Consider the following 21011-nt stretch of genomic DNA (forward strand, 5'->3'; position numbering starts at 1 on the left):
ACTCTACCTTTGGGTCTCCTGCACATGTGCCCTGTGCAAGCCTAGTTCTGTAGCAGGGCTTTTTCAGCCTGCATTGAACCACGACTGCCCATTCACGGTGTTCATCACTGTCTAAAGGCACTCTCTTGGTGCAAACAGCCTGCCCATCTGCTTCTTGGCATAGCATTGGGTAGTGACACCAAAAGGGAGGCCTTCGCCACGAACGTGTCTAGCCCCGTTACAGCGCATCACCGCACACAACTTTGTAGCTATACTTGCCCGAGATGCATTCAGAGTCTTAAGTTATTGTGAAGTAGCTACATGGTTTGTTTCAAGTTATTGTTCTTATTTATTATTTTTTCACACATTACCTTAACAAGTTGCTCTTTTTCAGTAAAGACGTATTTTCCATGCAGAGTTCCGATAAGACACTTCAGAAGCAATTCATGTTCAAAGCACTTTTTTATTATTTGCCATACAGTACCAAAATAAATAAAAAGTCAAAACAAAGTGAAACAACATTCTGCTTCCCTCTCAAAAATAGTTCCAATGTCACACTAACATCTGCTCGGTTGGAAAATAAAACTTTAAAAAAATACATTAACATTAGGCATTGAACAAACGAATAACGAAAACAATGTTAAAAAAAATATCTCCGAAGATTTCTATGTAACTGCTAACTTTAGCCTACCCTAGAAGTTTTATAATCGTTATGCAGGATTTCTTTTTTCTTTTTTTTTTTTAAATTGTTAAACATTATTTTGTTGTCCTTGCTTCTCCACCACTACTTTTAAGTCTGGTCAACCCATACTGTTGTTTGCTGCTAAAACAGAATTGTCCCATGTGCTCTTTGAAACTAAAAGGGTGTTGTAGTAGGGTAATTTACCTTTATTGTAATTCCCTAAGCCATCTGTTGCATGCTGCAAGTTTTTACCTCTTTTAAAAGATTTACAATTGTACACTCCGAGCTAATGCAGTGAGTGAATAAAGGCTGTCCTTAAAATGTATGGTTTAGAATTGAAATCATAGATTTATTGCTTCAATAATAGGTCAGAAAATCCCCCATGTTGTAATGTACCCCCCTTGCCACCTGCTACATTATTTAATTATTAAAGATTTTCTGAATTGGCTATGGAACAAAATTGTTCCATTCAAGTTTTACGACTGTATACTGCTATTGAATACAATAAGCTATTAAAGGCCAGCAATGTTATATCTATGTTTATGCTGAAACATACTCCCTTTTGATTAACTCACAGTCCACTTTCCATTGACTTTATTTACCAACCGAGCAGATATTAGTGTGACACTGGAACAGAATGTCGTTTCACTTTGTTTTGACTTTATTTATTTATTTTAGTATTGTGTGCCAAATAATAAAAAAAGTGCTTTGAACATGAATTGCTTCTGAAGTGTCCTTTATCGAAACTCTGCATGGAAAATATATTTAGTGAAGATGAGCAACTTGTTAAGGTCATGTGTAAAAATAATTAAAATAATAAATAACAATAACTTGAAACAAACCATGTAGCTACTTCACAATAATTTAAGACCCTGAATGCATCATCTCGGGCAGGCAGCAAGTATAGCTACAAAGTTGTGCGCGGATGCGCTGTAACGGGGCCTCGCAGTGGTGGTCTGTCGCTGTAAAGGGGTCCCGCGGTGGTGGGGTTGCGCTGTACTGGGTCCCGCGGTGGTGGGGTTGCGCTGTACTGGGTCCCGCGGCGGTGGGGTTGCGCTGTACTGGGTCCCGCGGCGGTGGGGTTGCGCTGTACTGGGTCCCGCGGTGGTGGGGTCGCGCTGTACTGGGTCCCGCGGTGGTGGGGTCGCGCTGTACTGGGTCCCGCGGCGGTGGGGTTGCGCTGTACTGGGTCCCTCGGCGGTGGGGTTGCGCTGTACTGGGTCCCTCGGCGGTGGGGTTGCGCTGTACTGGGTCCCGCGGCGGTGGGGTTGCGCTGTACTGGGTCCCGCGGCGGTGGGGTTGCGCTGTACTGGGTCCCGCGGCGGTGGGGTTGCACTTACAATAAAGGTAAATTACCCTACTACAACACCCTTTTAGTTTCAAAGAGCACATGGGACAATTCCGTTTTAGCAGCAAACAACAGTATGAGTTAACCATGCTTAAAAGTAGTGGTGGAGAAGCAAGGACAACAAAATAATGTTTTAAAAAAAAAAGAAAAGAAATCCTTCATAACTGACTGTAAAACTTCTAGGGTAGGCTAAAGTTAGCAGTTACATAGAAGTCTTCAGAGATATTTTTTTTAACATTGTTTTTGTTATTCATATTTCACTGTGGCTTACTATTTCCCAGAACTTAAACTTGCTGAATCTACACAGACACCTGGCAACCTACTTTTCCACTGTACAGACATCTGATTGGTTGAAGTGTTATTTATATCTTAAAGCATTGGCATCTAGTAATCCAATGTATACTTTTCTCTAACCTACATTCTGTTCCCTTTTGCACATTCAGTAGATCTCTTATAAAACAAATACGTTTTGGTATTTTCATTGATACAAGCCATAAGCACTTTGTATGTTTGTTTTTATTTGTTTTGTATACACCTATGTTATGCATACGGTATTGCTTAAATGAAATACCCTTTTTGTACTAACAGTAGACCTCTGCACTTGCACGACTATCCTTCTACTTATCAGCACTATCAAACCTCAGACTTGTTTATGGGAACCTGCATGGTCTCAAATGTTTTGGCAAACATTTTATCAGCATTCCTTATCCGGGGATGAGGATAGCAATAACTGCCACACAGAAAAATGATACAATCTATCCATACATAGAGTCTGCTGACTTTAGAGTGACAGGTGCACAGTTTTGTTGTCCAGGATAAGCAAGTGCTCTTGAAATGGCAAAAATGTTACAAGTACAATTACCACTGGGAATCAGCTTGTGACTGCTGAAGGCAGCCGCAGATTTTGAAATAAGTTATTTATTTTTCTTTTTGTATTTCTTTTCTTTTTATTCCCCATAGATATTAAAAAACATTACCTGGTACACTGAGCGTGCTCTGACTGAAATTTCCCTCGGGAGTCTGCTAATACTGGTGGTGATTCGGACCATTCAGTTCAACATGACAAGAACAAGGGTAAGCTCCTATGGCTGCTTTTTGTGTTTGTTTCATTGTTGTTTTTAAATGTATCTGTGTTGCTAGTTAGGTACCATGTAAGCCATTAACTGATTGTACAGCTGGTTTCACTGACCCCGATTAGCACTGATCTTGGACTACCTTACCAAAGTCCTTTTCAGTTTTGTGTTTATGTTGTTTATATCACTTGGTAGGATAGGTTACAATGGTGTTGAAAAGGTTATAATCTGCTTTTCAAATCAATACATTGTTTCCCTTCCTCTAGGACAAATACCTTCACACAAACTGTCTGGCAGCTTTAGCTAATATGTCGTCTCAGTTCCGTTCTCTTCATCAGTATGCGGCCCAGAGAATTATCAGGTAAGCTATTTTACTGGCAACCAAACGCACAACATTTCTGAGCCAGCCTGTTCCTGCAGGGCAAGTTGAAATAAGGCTTGGTTAATATTGAGGTGTTCCTTAATTGAACCTTTACTCTAATTACAAGCACATATCTTTGAACTGTTTTATTTATGTATTATTATTTACTTGGAATATATCAGTCTTAATCATAGTTTTGTCAATAGCAATTTGTAATAGTTTTATAGGTCTGGCAGTTTTCAAATCTGTCGCATCGCCTCTGTGTCGCTTCTGGTGTGCCTGGTCATGTCGCTGCAAAAGTATCTTGTCGCCCAAGGAAAAATGGTGCGTGGCAGCCTCTTAGTGTGCACAAACTAAATGGTAACATCACAGTCAGCCAAGCTAAAAAGCTTTCACTGTTGTTGAAAATTTGATAAAAAAAAGCATTTAAAAGTAAGCATTTAAAAAAAAAAAAAAGACTCAAAACATGCTTTAATGTTTTTGGTGAGATTGTAGCTCTTTGATTGTTAAAATATATTTTTTACTTGAAACATCTTCACTTACCAACATAAGGCTGTTGAGGAACAGTCACACATTTCAGTTAATTGACTTGTCCCAGTTGTGCTTAAATAAATAATTCCGTCAGGGTTTCAGTGTGCCCTGATTTGGCTTAAACTCTGGTATAACATGCCTCTGAGTTAATTATGTTCAAATGCTTAAGTTAATTCTTGCTCTGCTGCTTTAAATTCTGGTCCTTAATTCTGGCGACGTAAATATGTGTTTCAGTTTAATATAAATGCATAGTACCGTACTTAAATGTAAATGTAACCATGTTATTGCATGGTTTCTTTAATCTTGGATTGGATATATTTCCCCCTTGTGAACAAAACCATCTACAGAATATTAATGCCTAACCCGTTCAGTATAGAAGTAGGCCTTTCAAGCGATGACACATTCAAATAGAAGTCTAACAAATAACAATTGCAGTCTTTTCAATACTGTTTGCTTGAAATGTGAAATTAGATTCGAGGGTCTTGTCACATTTTTTTCAATGGAAATTGCTATTTAGACCTTTCTATTTTGATTAGTTTTACATTTTAGAAACGCACTCTCAACGATTAGAGGGTAGGGTTGAAGCACATGGTAGTTTGAGGGATAGGAAAAAAATGTACTGGATCCTCAGTGCTACAGTACCATAAGGACTGCCATCTTGAGCACTACATTACATAACCTTGCTTTTGTCTGTAAAGCTATTTTTGATAAAATAAAAATGTACTTCAGATGAGAAATTGTGTAAACGTTTCTGACTGCAATATATGTACTAGTAATAATTTTAATCTCTGAACTAAATCATGTATAAAGCTGACGAAACACAAGATGAGTGGTATTATTTGTCAATTGTTCATCCATCTGCACTGCCACTATGTGACTCAGTGGGTGTTTGTGGCATTTGTAGACTTGGGTAAAAATGCAATTTTTATGTTGCTCAAATGTTTTATTGTTTATTTTAGTTTTTTTGTTGCTGCATTACATTATTGAGAGTTGTTCTGTCTCTGACAAATGTGTCTCTCCACTGTGTGGTGACGCAGAGACAAAATTGACTAGCCTTTCACCTGGAGGTCTATGTTCAAATCTTGTTTAGTTCACAGGTCAGATGAGTTTTGCCACTTTCAGCTTCCCTCAGTTTATAACAGTCCACTTCACAAAACCACTATGTTGTTCGACCAACACTGGACATGTTTTGCATGTTTAAAAAAAAAAAAATTAAACAACAGATCAGTGATTGGATAGGCATGGCAACAGAACTGCTCCCTCAGCCCCGAGGAGGCAGGTGACCCACCATGCTTGGGTCAGTGTGATCTATGAAATCATTCATCAGTGAAGCTTTGTTTTTATAAATTAATAAAGCCTTTGCTTTTGAGTATAATGACCAGAGATTTAAGCCAGAACTGGTGATTTGCTTTGAACAGCTTCATGATGCAGTTTCCTTTTTTCAAAGACTATTGCTTTCAGGGGTGCCCAGTTGTCTCTGTGCTGAGAGAATTCCTCTTCAGTTCTATTTATCTTTAGACCTGTTTTAAAAAGAATAGAACACAGAACATTAGCCAGCTTGTTACGGCAGGGCGCTAGATAAGGGGCATCACATTGCAGATTTGCTGGGGAAAAAGGAATTTACTGCAAGGCTTCCTGTCTGAACTGCTACCAGCTTGTCTACCACTATAGACTGTGCTTCTGTGTAACAGATGTGGATCAGTACAAACTTCATTTGCAAGAAGAGCTGAGAAAGAAGCCATTGAATTAATGTTGCTTTTACATGCATTTTTTGAGTGTTTTGTGCCATCACGGTGGCTCAGAACTAGAAGGAAAAATGCCCCAGTGCATCAGCTCTCTATATTCTTGCACAGGGGACAGCAATCTTTTTGTTCACTTGAGCCAGACATTCTGCTGTTTCAGAGTAATTGGTATACAGAGAGCCAATCAAAGCTAATACAGCAACTGAATGCAGTAATTCACCAAACAGTGCAATGTGAAAAATACAAATTCAGTGTTACTGTATACAATGTGCTAAAGTGGGGGTCTTGCTGGTTGACAAATTGATGAATAGTATGAGCAGTCTTCAGAGGTAGGTGGAGAGCAGTGGGTTAGGTTGCTATGTAGGCTTATAGAATACTGTTGCAAATAATTAAGCAATAATGACCGACAGGCAGGGCATTTCCTGGATGTTAATCCCCTGGCTGGGTTATCTGTCTTCATTTAAAGGGAAGGTTTGTTTCTCTTTGCTGGGATGGGGTAAAGGGGACAGGGCTACAAGCCTGTTCCAGTTAACTCTGAAAAAGGCAGGTTAGAAATCTCATGCCTCATTGTAATCTGCTTCATCGTCTTGGCAAGCTGTTGATTAATCACCACTGCTGGGTGGTCTATATCAAAAAATACACCACAGCTTCTTTATAAGCAATACAATTTACTTATTCTACAACAATGTTCCACATATGTTATACTCTTGCTAGTGTGTGTGTGTTGTTTTTTCTTCTATTTGTAGCTGTATTGGAACTTTTTCTAGGGAAACTTCTGTGTTTTCATAACTTGGCTTCACATGCTCTTCACAATCTTCTCGGCTGATAGAGCTGATGGAAAGACATGGTTTGGTTGACTTCTGCGATATATATATATATATATCAGTGGCGGCTGGTGAGGTCTGTGGCAGGGGAGGCGGGAGCGCGAGTGGAGAATTAGTGAGTTTGAGTTGTGGCTGAACCCAACTGTACGGCACTCTTATGTGTGTGTCAGAGGAGCCTCCCTGTGTATAAAAGGGGGTCACAGAGCAGCTCACAGGTTGATGGTGTTAATGTGGAAAAGGCTCCCTAGGTGGGTGGTTAGCTGAAGATATATTATTCTCCCTCCCTTTCTCTGATCACAGGGCGTCACACAGCAGGGCAGACTGGGTGGATGGCTGTTTGAGGTCTACTCTGTCTTTTTCAATCCCTCCTTTTCTCTTTCGCTGGTCTGTCTCCCTGTCTTTACTGTTTCACTGCTGGTAATCTACTGTAATAAACAAAATAATAATGTAATATAATCTACTGTATTAATACAAAAAAAAAAAAAACTGTTTGCTTGTTTGTTTTAAATAGTTTTTTTTGGAGAATTATAGTTAATTAAATATAATTAAATGATATATTAATATTACATGAGCTACACTATAGCTAGTGCTTCCTTGTTCTACATTTAACCACCAATGTAATTAGAAGAAAAAAAGAGAATTCCCCAGTGATAAGTGTATTTTAACTAGAATGTAGATCACATACAAATGTCCAGAAATAAGCATACAACTGTATAATTTATCATCTCAGTAGAATTGTAATAATTTCATAATAAATAACAATAATAAACATAACAATTAAGCACAAATGTTCTGACAATATTGAAAACTAGCTGACTTACACAAACAAAAGTTGGCTTTATTAAGAATTTAATAGTAAAAATGACAATTTTAAATTTATAATAGCTAAGTTGTTGATTTAAAATAAATAAATAAATAAATAAATAAGGAGCTCCTCTCCAACCTCCCTAATTACTAAGGCTTCCTCCAAATATATTATTATTTCCTAATTGGTGTAACTGCGATAATTAAAATTGTCAGGTTCAAAATTCCAATTGCATCTAGCTCACTCTGTCTGTATCTCTTTCTCTCTCTCTCTCTCTCACGCTCTCTCACTGTTCCGCGCTCTCTCGCACGCTTAATCCAATAAGAGAACGCTTTCAAGCACCACGTGTCTTAAGCAATTTCAATGGGAAGAAACCAAGATAGGCAAAGCCCATGGAGGAAGCGCCACCATTAGAATTGCACCTGGCCGATATATTGCTTCCAGTCTCGTTTTGTACTGTTAACACACGCACACACATACACACAGAGACTTATACTTGTTTTATTAATTGTACTATACGTTTTGTGGTCAATTTTATATATATATACATATATATATATATATATATATATATATATATATATATATATATATATATATATATATATATATATATGGTTTTTTTTTTTCAGGTGTACTAGTTCAATATACTAGTTATTTATTTTTAAAGAAATAAATATACATGTTGGATATTGTAATACTAGCACTGTAAAAAATATAACATTTGAAAGAACAACCTTCCACATCCGCCCTTCAAGCCTAAATGTTACAGAAATATGGATTATTGTATAATATACATGTGTGTTTTCTTTTTCTTTTTCCTGTGCTTTTTGACGAATAACTGGCTTTGGTAGTTACACAACAGTCTTCCATTGGTTAGTTCACAATGCCAGTGAAGTACTTCTCATGCTGTCAAAGTTATTGATAAATACAGTTTGTATTTCACAATCACCAACTCCTTTCTGTGTGGGAATGTTGGTACAAGTTAAATACAACGTTATGTCTTTATGTGAGTTATATGAGTAGCTCTTAGGGCCTTATCCCATAGCGGTTACCTGTACCAGTGAACCTTTATAAAAAAAATAATAATAATAATATTTAAAAAAGTCCCGTGTAAGATTTTTACTTAAGGTCTATGCCAGGAATATTACTAAATTTCAAAGAAACTACATGAACTAGACTTGCATTTCTGTAACTGCTTGTTAATTTATGCTTCAAGAACAATGTAAAACAGCACTGGCAGGAGAAGTAATGATTTCTCAGGCATTCTAAAAAGGAACCAAGTCTCGCTTAATGACTGCAAGCTGTTTGCCAGCATTTCCAGAAAAAAACTGAATAGCAAACTTTGTTCAAAATGAGGAACCATTGTTTTTGATGGGACGAGTCCAGACCACACTTTTTGCTTTCCCATGCTCAGGCTACCGAGAATTTTCCAGATTCTTTTAAGGTAGACCTTTGTTAAAGTAAATGAAGCAGTAATGCAGGGCTATCTTTTTCATGGGTCTATCTTCATGCAATTCTCAAGATTGTGGTAATCATGGGAGTCCAGCTGAATTTCTGAAGTAAGGTGGTTTTAGAAATGACCACTAGAGGAGGGTTTATATAGAGATTTTCTATGTACTAGCTCACAGTGGCTTCAGTTGCAGATATTACAGTTGCAATCCCATAGTGGTCATTTCTATAAAGCCAAAGTTTTGTTTTTTATTATTATTATTTCAAAAGCCTCAAAAATAAAGACTTAATTAACGACTTATTGGTAAACACATGCTGGACTGTTATTAAAAAAAAAAAAAAGACTGTAAAAAAAGAAATTCAGAAAATGGTAAAAATAAACAGATGTTTGTGTTTGAGCTTATAGAAATGCACTACATCACTTGACTTTTCTACAGCTGTGGCCAAAAGCATCACCCTGTAAAATGTACTAATTTTGCTTTATAAAGTCGAATGAAACCAGCCGAATAATGTTACGTTAACATATTGAATTACATACCACTTTGTAGTTTTCTATATACTTAACAAAAAACTGACAAATGGAAAAATGTGGCATATTGAAATATAACATGAAATACTGTACTAGTATTATGGCTTTCAGCAGACTATTGCGATATAATTTTATAGTTTCTTTGATTACATGATGTTAAATAAAATATCTAAATTATGTTCATATCATTATTATTATTATTATTATTATTATTATTATTATTATTATTATTATTATTATTATTATTATTATTATTTTTAGTTTCATGTCTTAATCCTAAAATTGTAGGTAATGCAAAACATTTTAAGCAATAGCTGTACAATGTTGTTTGGAGTATTTCACTAATGCATCTAGTTATTTGCTATACTGTACCAGTTTCATTTATATAGCATCCTTAATGAACAAGCATCCCAGGGCGCTTTACTAAAGAAAATCGTTATATTGCTTTAAAACAGTATTACTTTTTAAAAAAGCGGATATAGTGGCATAATGATGTATATGCCATTCCCTTTAAAAAATCAATTTAATCATAGACCAGTTTTCACCCATCCTTCATTTGGCATTCTTCTGCCTGTATTATTGTTCTTTTCTTCCCTCTGCTGTTCCTTTTTCCAACTCCTGTAACTCCGGAAACAAAAAATGGAAAAAAGAACGAAAAGCCAAATAATGTGCTTGTTTTATTATGTTTGTCTCCCTTCCCCTTGTTTTTCAGTTCTACCTGCCGCCACATGCAGAGATACTTGTATGTCTTGGACCATATGTATTTCCCCCACTCCCATTGCACTACGCTGCAGCAGTGCTTCTCGTACCTGGGTGACACGGGAGAGGAACTCTTGCACTTTACTTGCTCTTACATGCTCAAGTCCTATGCTTCCAGGTTAATAACCTCTGCTTTCCATTTTACTGCATGTCTGCATGTTCACTGTGACTGCTTCTTGCATGCCGGATGCAACAAAGATGATCAACCCAGTGCTCCCCTCCAAATAAGCAGTTGCTATGGGATGTTTTGCTTGGTTGTCATAACTTTGCAAGCATGTGTTTAATTTTGTCAGGACAGGGGTATTGTTCCCTTTTAATTTCATATTGACATAATATCACTTGCCGATAAACCATTTACTGTCTTGCTCTCACATTTTGTAACTACTTAGCACAGTTTTTAATAAATGTATGTAATAAAACATGTGGCAGGTAATCCTGAGATCATCTTAATTATTTAAGGTATTAAATGTATGCAGTTTATACAACATAATTGTCCTCATTATGAGATATATGTATGTTTAAAAGTCATTTTATTCACAGTAAAACAAGTTTAAAAGGCACTGCATATCAACATGACACTCAGTACTGCATCTCCAGCCCTGCCCTACCCCTTGTTCGCTGTATTTATCACATATCTCTTCATAGGGCAGCAGTGTGGAGTAGTGGTTAGGGCTCTGGACTCCTGACGAGAGGGTTATGGGTTCAATCCCAGGTGGGGGGGACACTGCTGCTGTACCCTTGAGCAAGGTACTTTACCTAGATTGCTTTAGTAAAAACCCAACTGTATAAATGGGTAATTGTATGTAAAAAAAAATAATGTGATATAATTATAATAATTGTAAGTCGCCCTGGATTAGGGCGTCTGCTAAGAAATTTATAATAATAATAATAATAATAATAATAATAATAATAGTCTGATACTGCATACTGATAAATCATCTCCAGATCACTGGATTTATCACCAAACTCCTCAATAATGCTATCCAAGTCATTATTTTATTACTATAACATCTCAAAAAGCCTGACAAATGTCCGCGATTTTCTTTGAATGGTAGATGTGGAAGCAGCTATCTTGTTTGTTTTTATGTCCATGTTATGTATGTGGTGAAGGGACTATGCGTATTGCTCAGATCCGACTCCATTTTTTTTTCCGGCTTCTCTCGGCCATTGAAAGCTTTTCTCTGCTTTTTCCGGAGAAAAAACGACTAGGGACCTGTGATTGATGCCTTTTTGATGATGTTGGACAGGAAAGGAAAAATTGTAATGTCGGACCTGGTCCGACATAGGACTGCAAAGAGTTAAAATAAAACTTTCGTTTTTTTTAAACAATTTTATTTGTATTTGAAATGTAATATTCTGATTTTTTTTTTTTTTTTTTCTCTCAGCTCAGCAGCTATGCATTGCCGGAGATACGCGCTTCGGCTGAGATTGCTTGCAGTCTATGCCACAGTATCTCACTGCCATTGTGGTGACTGCTTGCAGCACCATTATGAAGGCTGTTTGGCAGTTAGGACTCTAACAGCAGGCTTCCCTCAGTCTTGTATACATTTGGACTGTTTCTATCTAGGTGGGCATCCCTATCTACTGCTTCTTGCAGTAACACGAACCGTGTAAACCTGCAAAACCCTAGGGCCGCTGCTCACCTTGTGGCTTGGCTATTTGCTCACGGTAATGACCTTCCACCCGCTCTGTTCCCAACCCGGTACCTGTACTGAACATGGAACAAGGTTACTGCACAGATACAGTACCAACCCGGTGTTACAGGCACTGAACCAGTACCAAACTGACCCTGTATTGTTCAGGTACTGTCCTGGTTCTGACCTGGTAACGACCGGGGTTTACATACCCAGTCTGGTACCAAGCAGGTCTTGTTGACAGCCCAGTTGCTGTCTTTAGCAAACTGAGACAGCAATTGTGCATTGTTAGGGTAAATTGCTTGCTATTTGCATAATGCCTGGGTTTTATCCCTGTGACACATGCACGGCCAGCTTGCCTGTGGACAAGCAGCATGCAAAGGAAGCACTGGTAAACCGCATTTTCTGCGAGTTCTGTGCACATTTATCCACGAGCACGCTGAAGAAACATCTCTCCTGCAGCTCGATACAGCGCTCTGTGTCCCTCACTCCTCTATCACCCTCTCATAGAGAGGGGGCTGTGTACTCACCCCATGGCCACGCACCCAGGAATAGAGAAGCTCTGGGCAGCAGTTTCCCCACAGGCACGCGTGCCTGATGGAGACAAGGCGCCGCTGTTGGATGCCCCTATTACAAAACCGGGGCATACCTTTGGGTCCCGCGGTGGACGAGGTGCTGCAGTGCTCTCACCACGCACGGGAACCCAAGAAGGAACTGGTGCGCTTGCTCTGTTCCGTCCGTTCCGGCCCGATATCGACCGGTGTTTACATCCCCAGTCTGGTACCAAGCAGGCCTTGTTGACAGTCCTGTTGCTGTCTTTAGAACCCAAGGCTGCAACTGTACATTCTTACTGTACATTGCTTGCTATTTGCTGGGTTTTATCCCTGTGCCAGCAGACTCAGGGACCGGCACAGCCGGCTGCACCTGCAGCCAGAGGTGTTATTCAGCCTGTGGCCGTTCACCGCAGAGGCTATAATAAGTTCTGCCACTCGGCACAGAGGCAAGAGCCCTGGGCCAAGCCACAAGAACAGCTGGCCTAGGGTTTTTCTGCCACAGGCCAAGGGCCTCTTCTTAGGGAGCCATCTGGAGTATTGGGGTTGGTGCACCACGGACATCTGGGTGCTTACTACTGTTCAGACCGGCTACTCATTGCAGTTCAAGCATGGTCCCCTTCTCTATCGGGCCGTGACTGCAGCATCAGTCACAGACCCACAGGATACACCCCCTCCAGTTGGAGGACTGGGTTTTACTCCATGCCCAAGCGGGATGGTGGCCTCGGACCAATCCTTGACCTCAGGAAGGTCAACCTATATTTGAGCCGAAGAAGGTTCAAAATGTTGACGATGCAACAGCTGTTGCAGTCAATCAGGCCAGGCAACTGGTTCACCACGGTGGACCTCAAAGACGCCTATTTCCATATCCCCATAAAACCAGCACACAGGAAGTACCTGCGGTTCACCTTTAAGGGAACAGTGTACAAGTACCTGGTCTTGCCATTTGGCCTCTCTCTAGCTACCCGTGCCTTTTCGAAGTGCAGGAACGCTATACTGGCCCCATTGAGACTCAAAGGTATCAGAGTACTCTATTATTTGGATGACTGGCTCATTTGTGCCCAGTCTCCAGCTCAGGCAGACGCTCACATGTAACTTGTAACTAGTCACCAGTGACCTTCAAGGGTGGATCTTACAGCGGGTTTTACAGTGAATCATGCGAAGAGCCAGCTCACACCTTCTCAGACAGCCTCCTATCTACGAGTATGCTTGGACTCTGGGTCCATGCTGTACACTCTGTCGGACGGCAGCGTGCAAAGAATAGCTTCCTGTTTAGAGCTATTCACTCACGGTAATGACGTTCCAGAATTTCTGGGCTTTATGGCAGCAGCTTCTCAGACCCTGCATTTGGGTCTCCTGTGCATGCGCTCTCTGCAAGCCTGGTTCAACAGCAGGGCTTTTTCAGCCTGCATTGAACCGCGACCGCCTATTGACAGTGTTTCATCACTGTCTAAAGGCACTCTCTTGGTGCAAACAACCTGTCCATCTGCGCCACGTTTCGGGGTCTTTAGGAGGTAATGGTTACATTTCTATTTCAGGGAACCACGGTTATGTTAATAACTTTATGTTCTATACTTATTCTGTGGTAGTATTCTACCTAATGTGATTTATTTATTTATTTAATTAATTAATTAATTAATTAATTAATTATTATTTATTTATTTCTTATCAGAGGCCCTTATTCAGGGCGACTTACAAGTGTTACAAAATATCACAATACAAAGAATCACATTACAGAATATCATATTACAGATAAGAGAAGTTGTAAAGTACAGTAAGATCAGGAGTAAATAAGATCACATTTAAATAAGAGCAATGTTTGCTTTAATGACTCTGACTATGAATTCCAGCCCTCACCCTTGGGCCATAAACAGGGGGTGCATAGTCCATGTCATGTGATGGTTGTTTTAAGTATCATGCATTCCACACTCTCTTGGGTACCCCTATTTCAGTACTGACAGCACACATTCACCAAAATGTAGAAGACATGCAAATAGTATATTTGAGTCATTTATAGAAAGCATGTAAATGTAATTGCAGCAAGTAAAAAAGAGATTTATAAACATTTATGGTTTATACAAAACTGATGTCACATGAGGATTTTTGAGTATACTTACAGTTAACCTGCAAGTAAACAGTAATGTCTAGTTCAATTGACTATGGGATACTTTCATTTATAGGAAGGAAACATACTGACTTTTTTTTTTTTAGCTAATTACTAAAGGTTTTAATCTTGACATTTTCTTTTGATCAATTAATCATTTGATCTATGATTGACTAACTTCTCTGTAAATATTTAAAAAGAACCGATAAAATTTATTTAAAAAAAATACCCTTATTAATTGATTATGTATTGGAGAAGTTTTTGTATATAATTAAATACAATAATTGTAAATTCCAGAATCAATCAAGCTAATTATTTAATGTGTTTCACAAATATTTAATTACGGAAATATTTAAAATAGTGACTGCAGTGGCCTAAGTACATTTGCATTAGTACAGCAAAATATAATGCTTATTACCATACTACTGCACTAAATAAAGTATTTTGCTGCATGGAAATATGATGCTGTAATCACAAAACATTTTTACAGGACTAGAAAACCTGTGATCTTAACTTCGCAGAAATGTTTATTTTTCTTATCAATTGCATTATGTCATCATTCACCAGGTTAATATATTTCTTCCATGGACCCCAGGCAACAGTGAAACAGACTTCAAAAGAAAAAAATGTAAACCACAGAAAATCAGCCCAATCTGACCCTTCTCCAATAGAAAAATAGCCCTGGAGCTCTCTTTATATCCCATGATTATTTGCGTGCCACGGGACAGAAGTAAAGGCAGAGTTGAGTGTCTTGGTAATACAGGACATCTTTAGAAGTACTCTCTGCCATTTTTCAGAATTTCTTGTTCTTGCACCATTTTTGATACCGCACTCATGTAGGTGAGATTAGTCGATCAGTTGTGTTTTAATCGATCAAATCCCACAGGTGTGATTAATTGATTAATCAGTAATTGATTAAGAAACCTACTAATTATTATTGAATATTTTGAAACACCTTTATAAATGCTAGTTATTTGTTAATACTGTATGAAAAGCATTTTCTTCACAATCCAAGAACGAAGTAAGAGGGCAAACATTTAAGCCGAAGCTTATGAGACAGTGGCTGTCTTTTTACTTGAACAGCTAGAGTTGCTTATACAGTAACTAGTTTATTTTGCAGTTCTCATCTCCTCTAGAGGTGACAATCATCTGATTTAAGGATGGCGTGGGCAAAAGCACATCATAATAATGATAATATTAGCCATTCATCATGCTAGTGTAATTTGAAATGAAAATGCTTTCCTTCAAAGGTCTTCTCTCTGTACTGTGGCATTTTAAAAGATACATGTTTTGTCTTTTAATTGCGTGCTGAAATCGAAACTTAAATCTCCCAGGATGTGAAACTTAATTAAATCACTTATTTATGAAACAAAAAGCATTTGAGCTTTATTGAATGTACAGTTTTGCATCGTCTAGGATTTTAGCATTGAAACATAAAAAAAAACTAAAAAAAACTAGGCATCATTTTTATCTTTTTTTATTTAACATCACGTAATCAAAGAAACTACAAAATTATATTGCTGACGTCTACCGGAACCCATAATAGTAATACAGTATTTTATGTTCGATTTCGAAATGTCACATTTTCTATTTTTGTTAATTTTTTTTTTAAGTATATGGAGAACTACAAAGCGGCATGTCATTTAATATGTTAACGCAACATTATTCAGCAGATTTCATTCGACTTTATAAAGCAAAATTAGTTTATTCTATAGGGTGATGCAACACTTTTGGCCATAGTTGTATATGTAATGTAAGGGTCTCCCCATAGAGTAACTTTGAGATGTTTTTTCTCCAACATCTAAACCAGCAGAGGTTCTCTGTAATCATCTTTCTTAGTTTTTAGATAAAATGTGTGATAATATCAGCACGAGTAGAGGTGAATGGACGAGGCTGAAAACCAAGATCTGTTTACATGCTATGAGTGCCGATATAACCCATACGAAGAGGCTTGCAGCCCTATAGCTCTATTATATACGGCTTTATTAGTAATATACAGGCCAGCAGTATTTGTTTTCTACTCATAACCAACCATTATTCAGTACATTTTTCATTGAAAAGAAGGAAAAGGTTGATAAAGTGAATACTGTGACTGAGGTGCACTTCATTGGAATTCCAAGAAGTGCCTTGGGTATGATTTTTTTAAAGCAGCTGATGTCAACCATACTGATGTTAAAAATAAACTATGGTAAAAATGATACGGTTGATGTCATAAATTGAGTTTCTGTGTGATGTGTTATGGAATGCAGCAGGCAAAACGTGCTCTTTGATTGAAAGATCCTCGACAGTCTATAATAAACATGTATAATGTTTGCTGGTGCAAGCATTACTTCAGGATTTTTGCTTATTATCTGTGCAGTCCCAGTAACTTGGGGATACTAAAAAAAAATAAAATAAAGAAGCATTATAGAAAGTAGAAAGCTGAACCTCAAAGTTTCGGTCTGTTACTTTCTGTGTGTAGACCAAGAATAATTTGAATGTAAGCTGTGTACAGCTTAAATTATACTAATGATGGTAAACTCGCTAAATGTCCGAATGCAAAAGTACCAGAAGATATTGCACTGTTAACGGAAGTCCCAAACCAGGCTGAGCAGTGAACCGGGCAAAGCTGCAAAAAGCAGTACCTAAGTGAAAGTGATGCCTCTAGCATGGGCACCCTCAACCGAAAACAATTTAATAGTAATTTCAGTAAGAAACTATGAGTTCAGTCCCAGCCAACATCCAAAGCCCCTTTCACACTGGCATGCTCTACCCGGGTCGGAACCTACCCGGGTCAGGACCCGGTGTCATGTGGGTCGACTACACAATTTCACACTGCTTTTGATAAAGCAGGGTTGACCTGGGTGACAGATATAATGCACATATCAATGCCCCGGAAGCAGTTTGTTATGGACGCTTCCATCCAAGCTTCTCTAGGTTGAACCGTCGGCCCACATGTTGATTAGAGCAAATCTTTCTTCATCCCTGCTGCAATCTGGCTCATGGTGTGTCTCAAGCAACACAAATATGGCTAAACAGAATAAACAAAAATGTTCCTTGCGGAAGTAAAACCCTTTAGAAGGTTGCAGCTGTTTGTTATTTTGTTGGCATTTTGTCTCACTCAATCCGGGTCAAAGCATGTTGACCCACGTCCTGAGGTGGGTCGCTGCGACCCAGGTACAACCCAGGTACGTGGTTTCACACTACACGGGATTGTGACCCGGCTAGTCAGAAACCAGGTCGGGGCACAGGTAGGAGTGCCAGTGTGAAAGTGGCTCAACATTGCACTATAGTGCAAGTACTGAGGTTCATTTAATTTGTTCCTTGTTTTGTGTTAGCTCTCAAGCTTTTAAACCACTGAAAAAATCATTTGTTCCAGATACTCTGCAAATAAGTCATACTGTACAATATATTCCTTTTCTTATTTTGCATTATATGTTCGACCATTCCAGCACAAAAAGTTTCATCTAGCACAAAATTGTTGATGGTGTGCTACAAACATGTTTCTATGTGAAGCTGAAATTCAGCAGGATATTTAACACTTTAGATTGCCCTCTTGTGTACCTCAATGAGTCCGTGTCAGAGCTGAGATTCAGTGCAATGATTGTTAGCCTAAAAGCATTCCCTGAGTTCAGCCACAAGATCAAGCTGCCACCACATTATTTTTTGTGACCAAGTTCATATTCAGACTAGGATGTGCATCAGTGATTCATACTCTTGAGGACAAATAGTCTTATACTTGTGGCAGTGCCTGGCTCTTTTCCTGTAAGATTTTGGGGTCTAATGATCTACTGACGTGATATTTCTTCATGTTGGTGTGATTTACTTACCCTCTGATAGCCATTCTTCCCCAGAGTTTACTTATTTTAGAATGGCTTGGGATCAAGCCCAATGACCTCCCAATGTAAGGAGTTAATTGTGACAATTATTTGGTATCCAGAGGCAAGTACTGTAGATAGCTTTATCTGCAGTAGCACTGATTTCCAGACATGAACCACAAAATAGATTGTTAACCAGATCTCATAAGAAATCGTTACAGCACTAGGATCCATCAGGACCTGTCATTGTAGGCTAAAATAAATAATTCTAAGAGATGAATAATGTAGTCTATTTATCTTTTCTATAGTGACATTCAATCATAAAATGTTAACAACTGTTTTTGACACATTTGCTAATACAGTGGGGCTATTCCATGATAAATCAGTGACGTCAGACTAATGATGAGCTCAGGATTTTTGTGTGGATGGGCTTACACAGCTTATGTCTTGTGCTTGCCAATAAAAATAAACATTTTCATGGAATGACCCAGTGGTATGTTGTCCTATAATCTGTATGTTTCATTGAGTGAAGTGTAAAACCGGGAGAAGAAAAAATATTCTGTAAAATGTGAGAATGTCAGCAGTCTGAATGTGGAAATATCCGTTGCCTCAAGACCCCTTCATTTTTCAATGCATCAGCTTAATATATACCATTATATATTCAGTTGTTTTGGAACAGGACAAGGTAATTTGCAAAATTAACTCCATATGCTGATTTGTCTATACATTCTGTATATTTTTTGTTTTGTGACAGAATAGAACATTTCCATACCGCAACTTGCATTCAAGAATCCTTTGAATAAAGCTGAAAGACAGATCACATACACTTCAGCAGAAATAAAGCTCCTGGTGGCATGGAGTCAGAGAAATTATGGTTTTCTCTTCCCAGGGTAATACAAGTAAAGGCTACAGAATGCTTCAGTTGAAGTTCTGTCTCGTGTTTTTTTTATTCATTTTTGGATTTTCCACAAAATGTAATTATGAGGTTCTTTAAATACGGTTATTTATTTTATAGGCCGGTTTACTCTCTTGCCACCAATGCTTTCCTTCCAGTCGCTTCCTTTTGCAGCATTCCCAGACTGACCAAAAAAGTGGTGGCTTTGGTGTGTATGCAAGTTTTCCATACTTTGTTGGGATATTGGCTTCCGCACAAGTGTTTGGGAAACAGACCAATATTTGTTAGTTTAGGTTTAAAAATACCAACTATACTTATTTTGCACTTGTAGTTTTTATGAATTATTATTATTATTATTATTATTATTATTATTATTATTATTATTATTATTATTATTATTGCGATGATGATGATTATTATTACTTTTAAAGTGTATGGTAGGGTTTCACTTTTGACCAATTATTTTAATGATCCTATAATTTTTAAAGAGAATTACATTGTCTTTCTTAAACAAAACGTTAACTAGCTTGTTTACGCGCTTCTCATGACACCTCTGGAGACCTGCATTTGAATAAAGTCTAGAAGGCAATCATTTTTTCTTTCCAAATCCCTAGCGTTCATTTATTGATTGTCTTCCTTTCCATTTATACAAGTGGAATATCAGGTTTATGTGTGTGCGTGAGTTATCAAACAGTAGTTTGGATATCCCTGAAACCAAATGAATGGAGCCTACTTTTCTTTGTGTGCGTTGAGAATAGTCACTCTTTCAAAGCATGGGAATGTGGGTAGCTTTGTTATTATTTAAACATGTCATCAAAGAATTGGCAAATGTCTGTGTGCTTTGCAAATGACTCCCTGCTAGACTTATATAGTGGTCAGTTGTCAACACAAAGGTGATTGAAGGTGGTATTATTAGATTACAGTTGAAGCCAGTATTGATCAGTGATGTTTATTGCTTCCTTGATCAAGCAGAATGAAATGTCAGAAGCTTAAGAACCAACTGTAACTTGAAGCATAAGCTATCAATTCTGCCTTCAGCCTCGATCTAGCAATACCATCTGACACCATTGTGTGTCTAGAGGCTATACGAGAATCTTATCTGTGTGTGTGAGAAAAATACATGGAAATTCAGTGTAAAAGATTTCACTTCACAAATAGACACCTAACTTTGTGAGTGTGTGTGTGTGTGTGTATGTGAGTGTGTTTTTGTACTGTTGTCTTGTACGTATTGGTTCAAGCCTTGACAATGAGTTACAAATAGGTGTGATCATGTCTTGTCCATCATATCCTGGCTACAGATTGATTATCATTCCCAGGTAGAAATTTACTTCACCAGGTTCTCAGAAAGAGGAGACCTTTTTTAACTAAATACTTAGGCTCTTGTAGAGGTGAGATGGTATACCGGTTTTGCGGTTTAGGTACATTACGGTATTGGGACCATTCCTGTTATGCTACACCACAAATATCTTAATTACAGTATACAACGGTTAATGCTATTTGTGTTTCTGTGAACAAAGTAAGCCATCTTTTTCTTCAACATCCTGTACAACACAAGTCTCAAGTATTACTGTGCTTTCTCACCTAGCCTCACACTTAAACAATCCAGCCACTTCTACTTGCTGGCAGTCACCATCAAGACTGCCCTTTTGCCTTTGCATTCTTCTACTGCAAACATGGTTCTAAACCAAGTGATGATACTTCCAGCCTGAACAAAGTGTCTGAGGAAGATCTTTTTCCACCCGCAAAAAGGATAAACTACTGCTGCTGGCCCTGAACATATGAGACACCACAGGGTTCCCCGGTCACATTTTATGTCATGACTCATGAGAATATTCAGCAGCAAAGAACTAAGAAAAGGTATAGATACACAGGTTTAGCAGCATGACGTGTATTAAGGCTGTCAGTGAAGCATCATATTGATTTATTTTTAAACGTCAGATTTAAT

At 38.2% G+C, this 21011-nt stretch overlaps 1 protein-coding gene across 5 annotated transcripts in view; it reads left to right on the top strand.

Annotated features, from left to right (window-relative positions):
- LOC117962753 (dymeclin-like) overlaps window positions 1–21011 on the top strand; it is a 164799-nt gene that overhangs the window by 82937 nt on the left and 60851 nt on the right. For 3 of the 5 annotated variants that reach the window (XM_059023737.1, XM_059023749.1, XM_059023739.1), the window contains 2 exons: window positions 2970–3083; window positions 3349–3443. In XM_059023737.1, coding sequence (XP_058879720.1) covers window positions 2970–3083; window positions 3349–3443 — 209 coding nt within the window. Of the gene's footprint in view, window positions 1–2969; window positions 3084–3348; window positions 3444–10038; window positions 10385–21011 lie in introns of those variants that run through there. The other 2 variants (XM_059023756.1, XM_059023752.1) reach the window with 2 other exon arrangements.

This window comes from Acipenser ruthenus, chromosome 1 (genome assembly GCF_902713425.1).
Source record: "Acipenser ruthenus chromosome 1, fAciRut3.2 maternal haplotype, whole genome shotgun sequence".
Lineage (NCBI taxonomy): Eukaryota > Metazoa > Chordata > Actinopteri > Acipenseriformes > Acipenseridae > Acipenser > Acipenser ruthenus.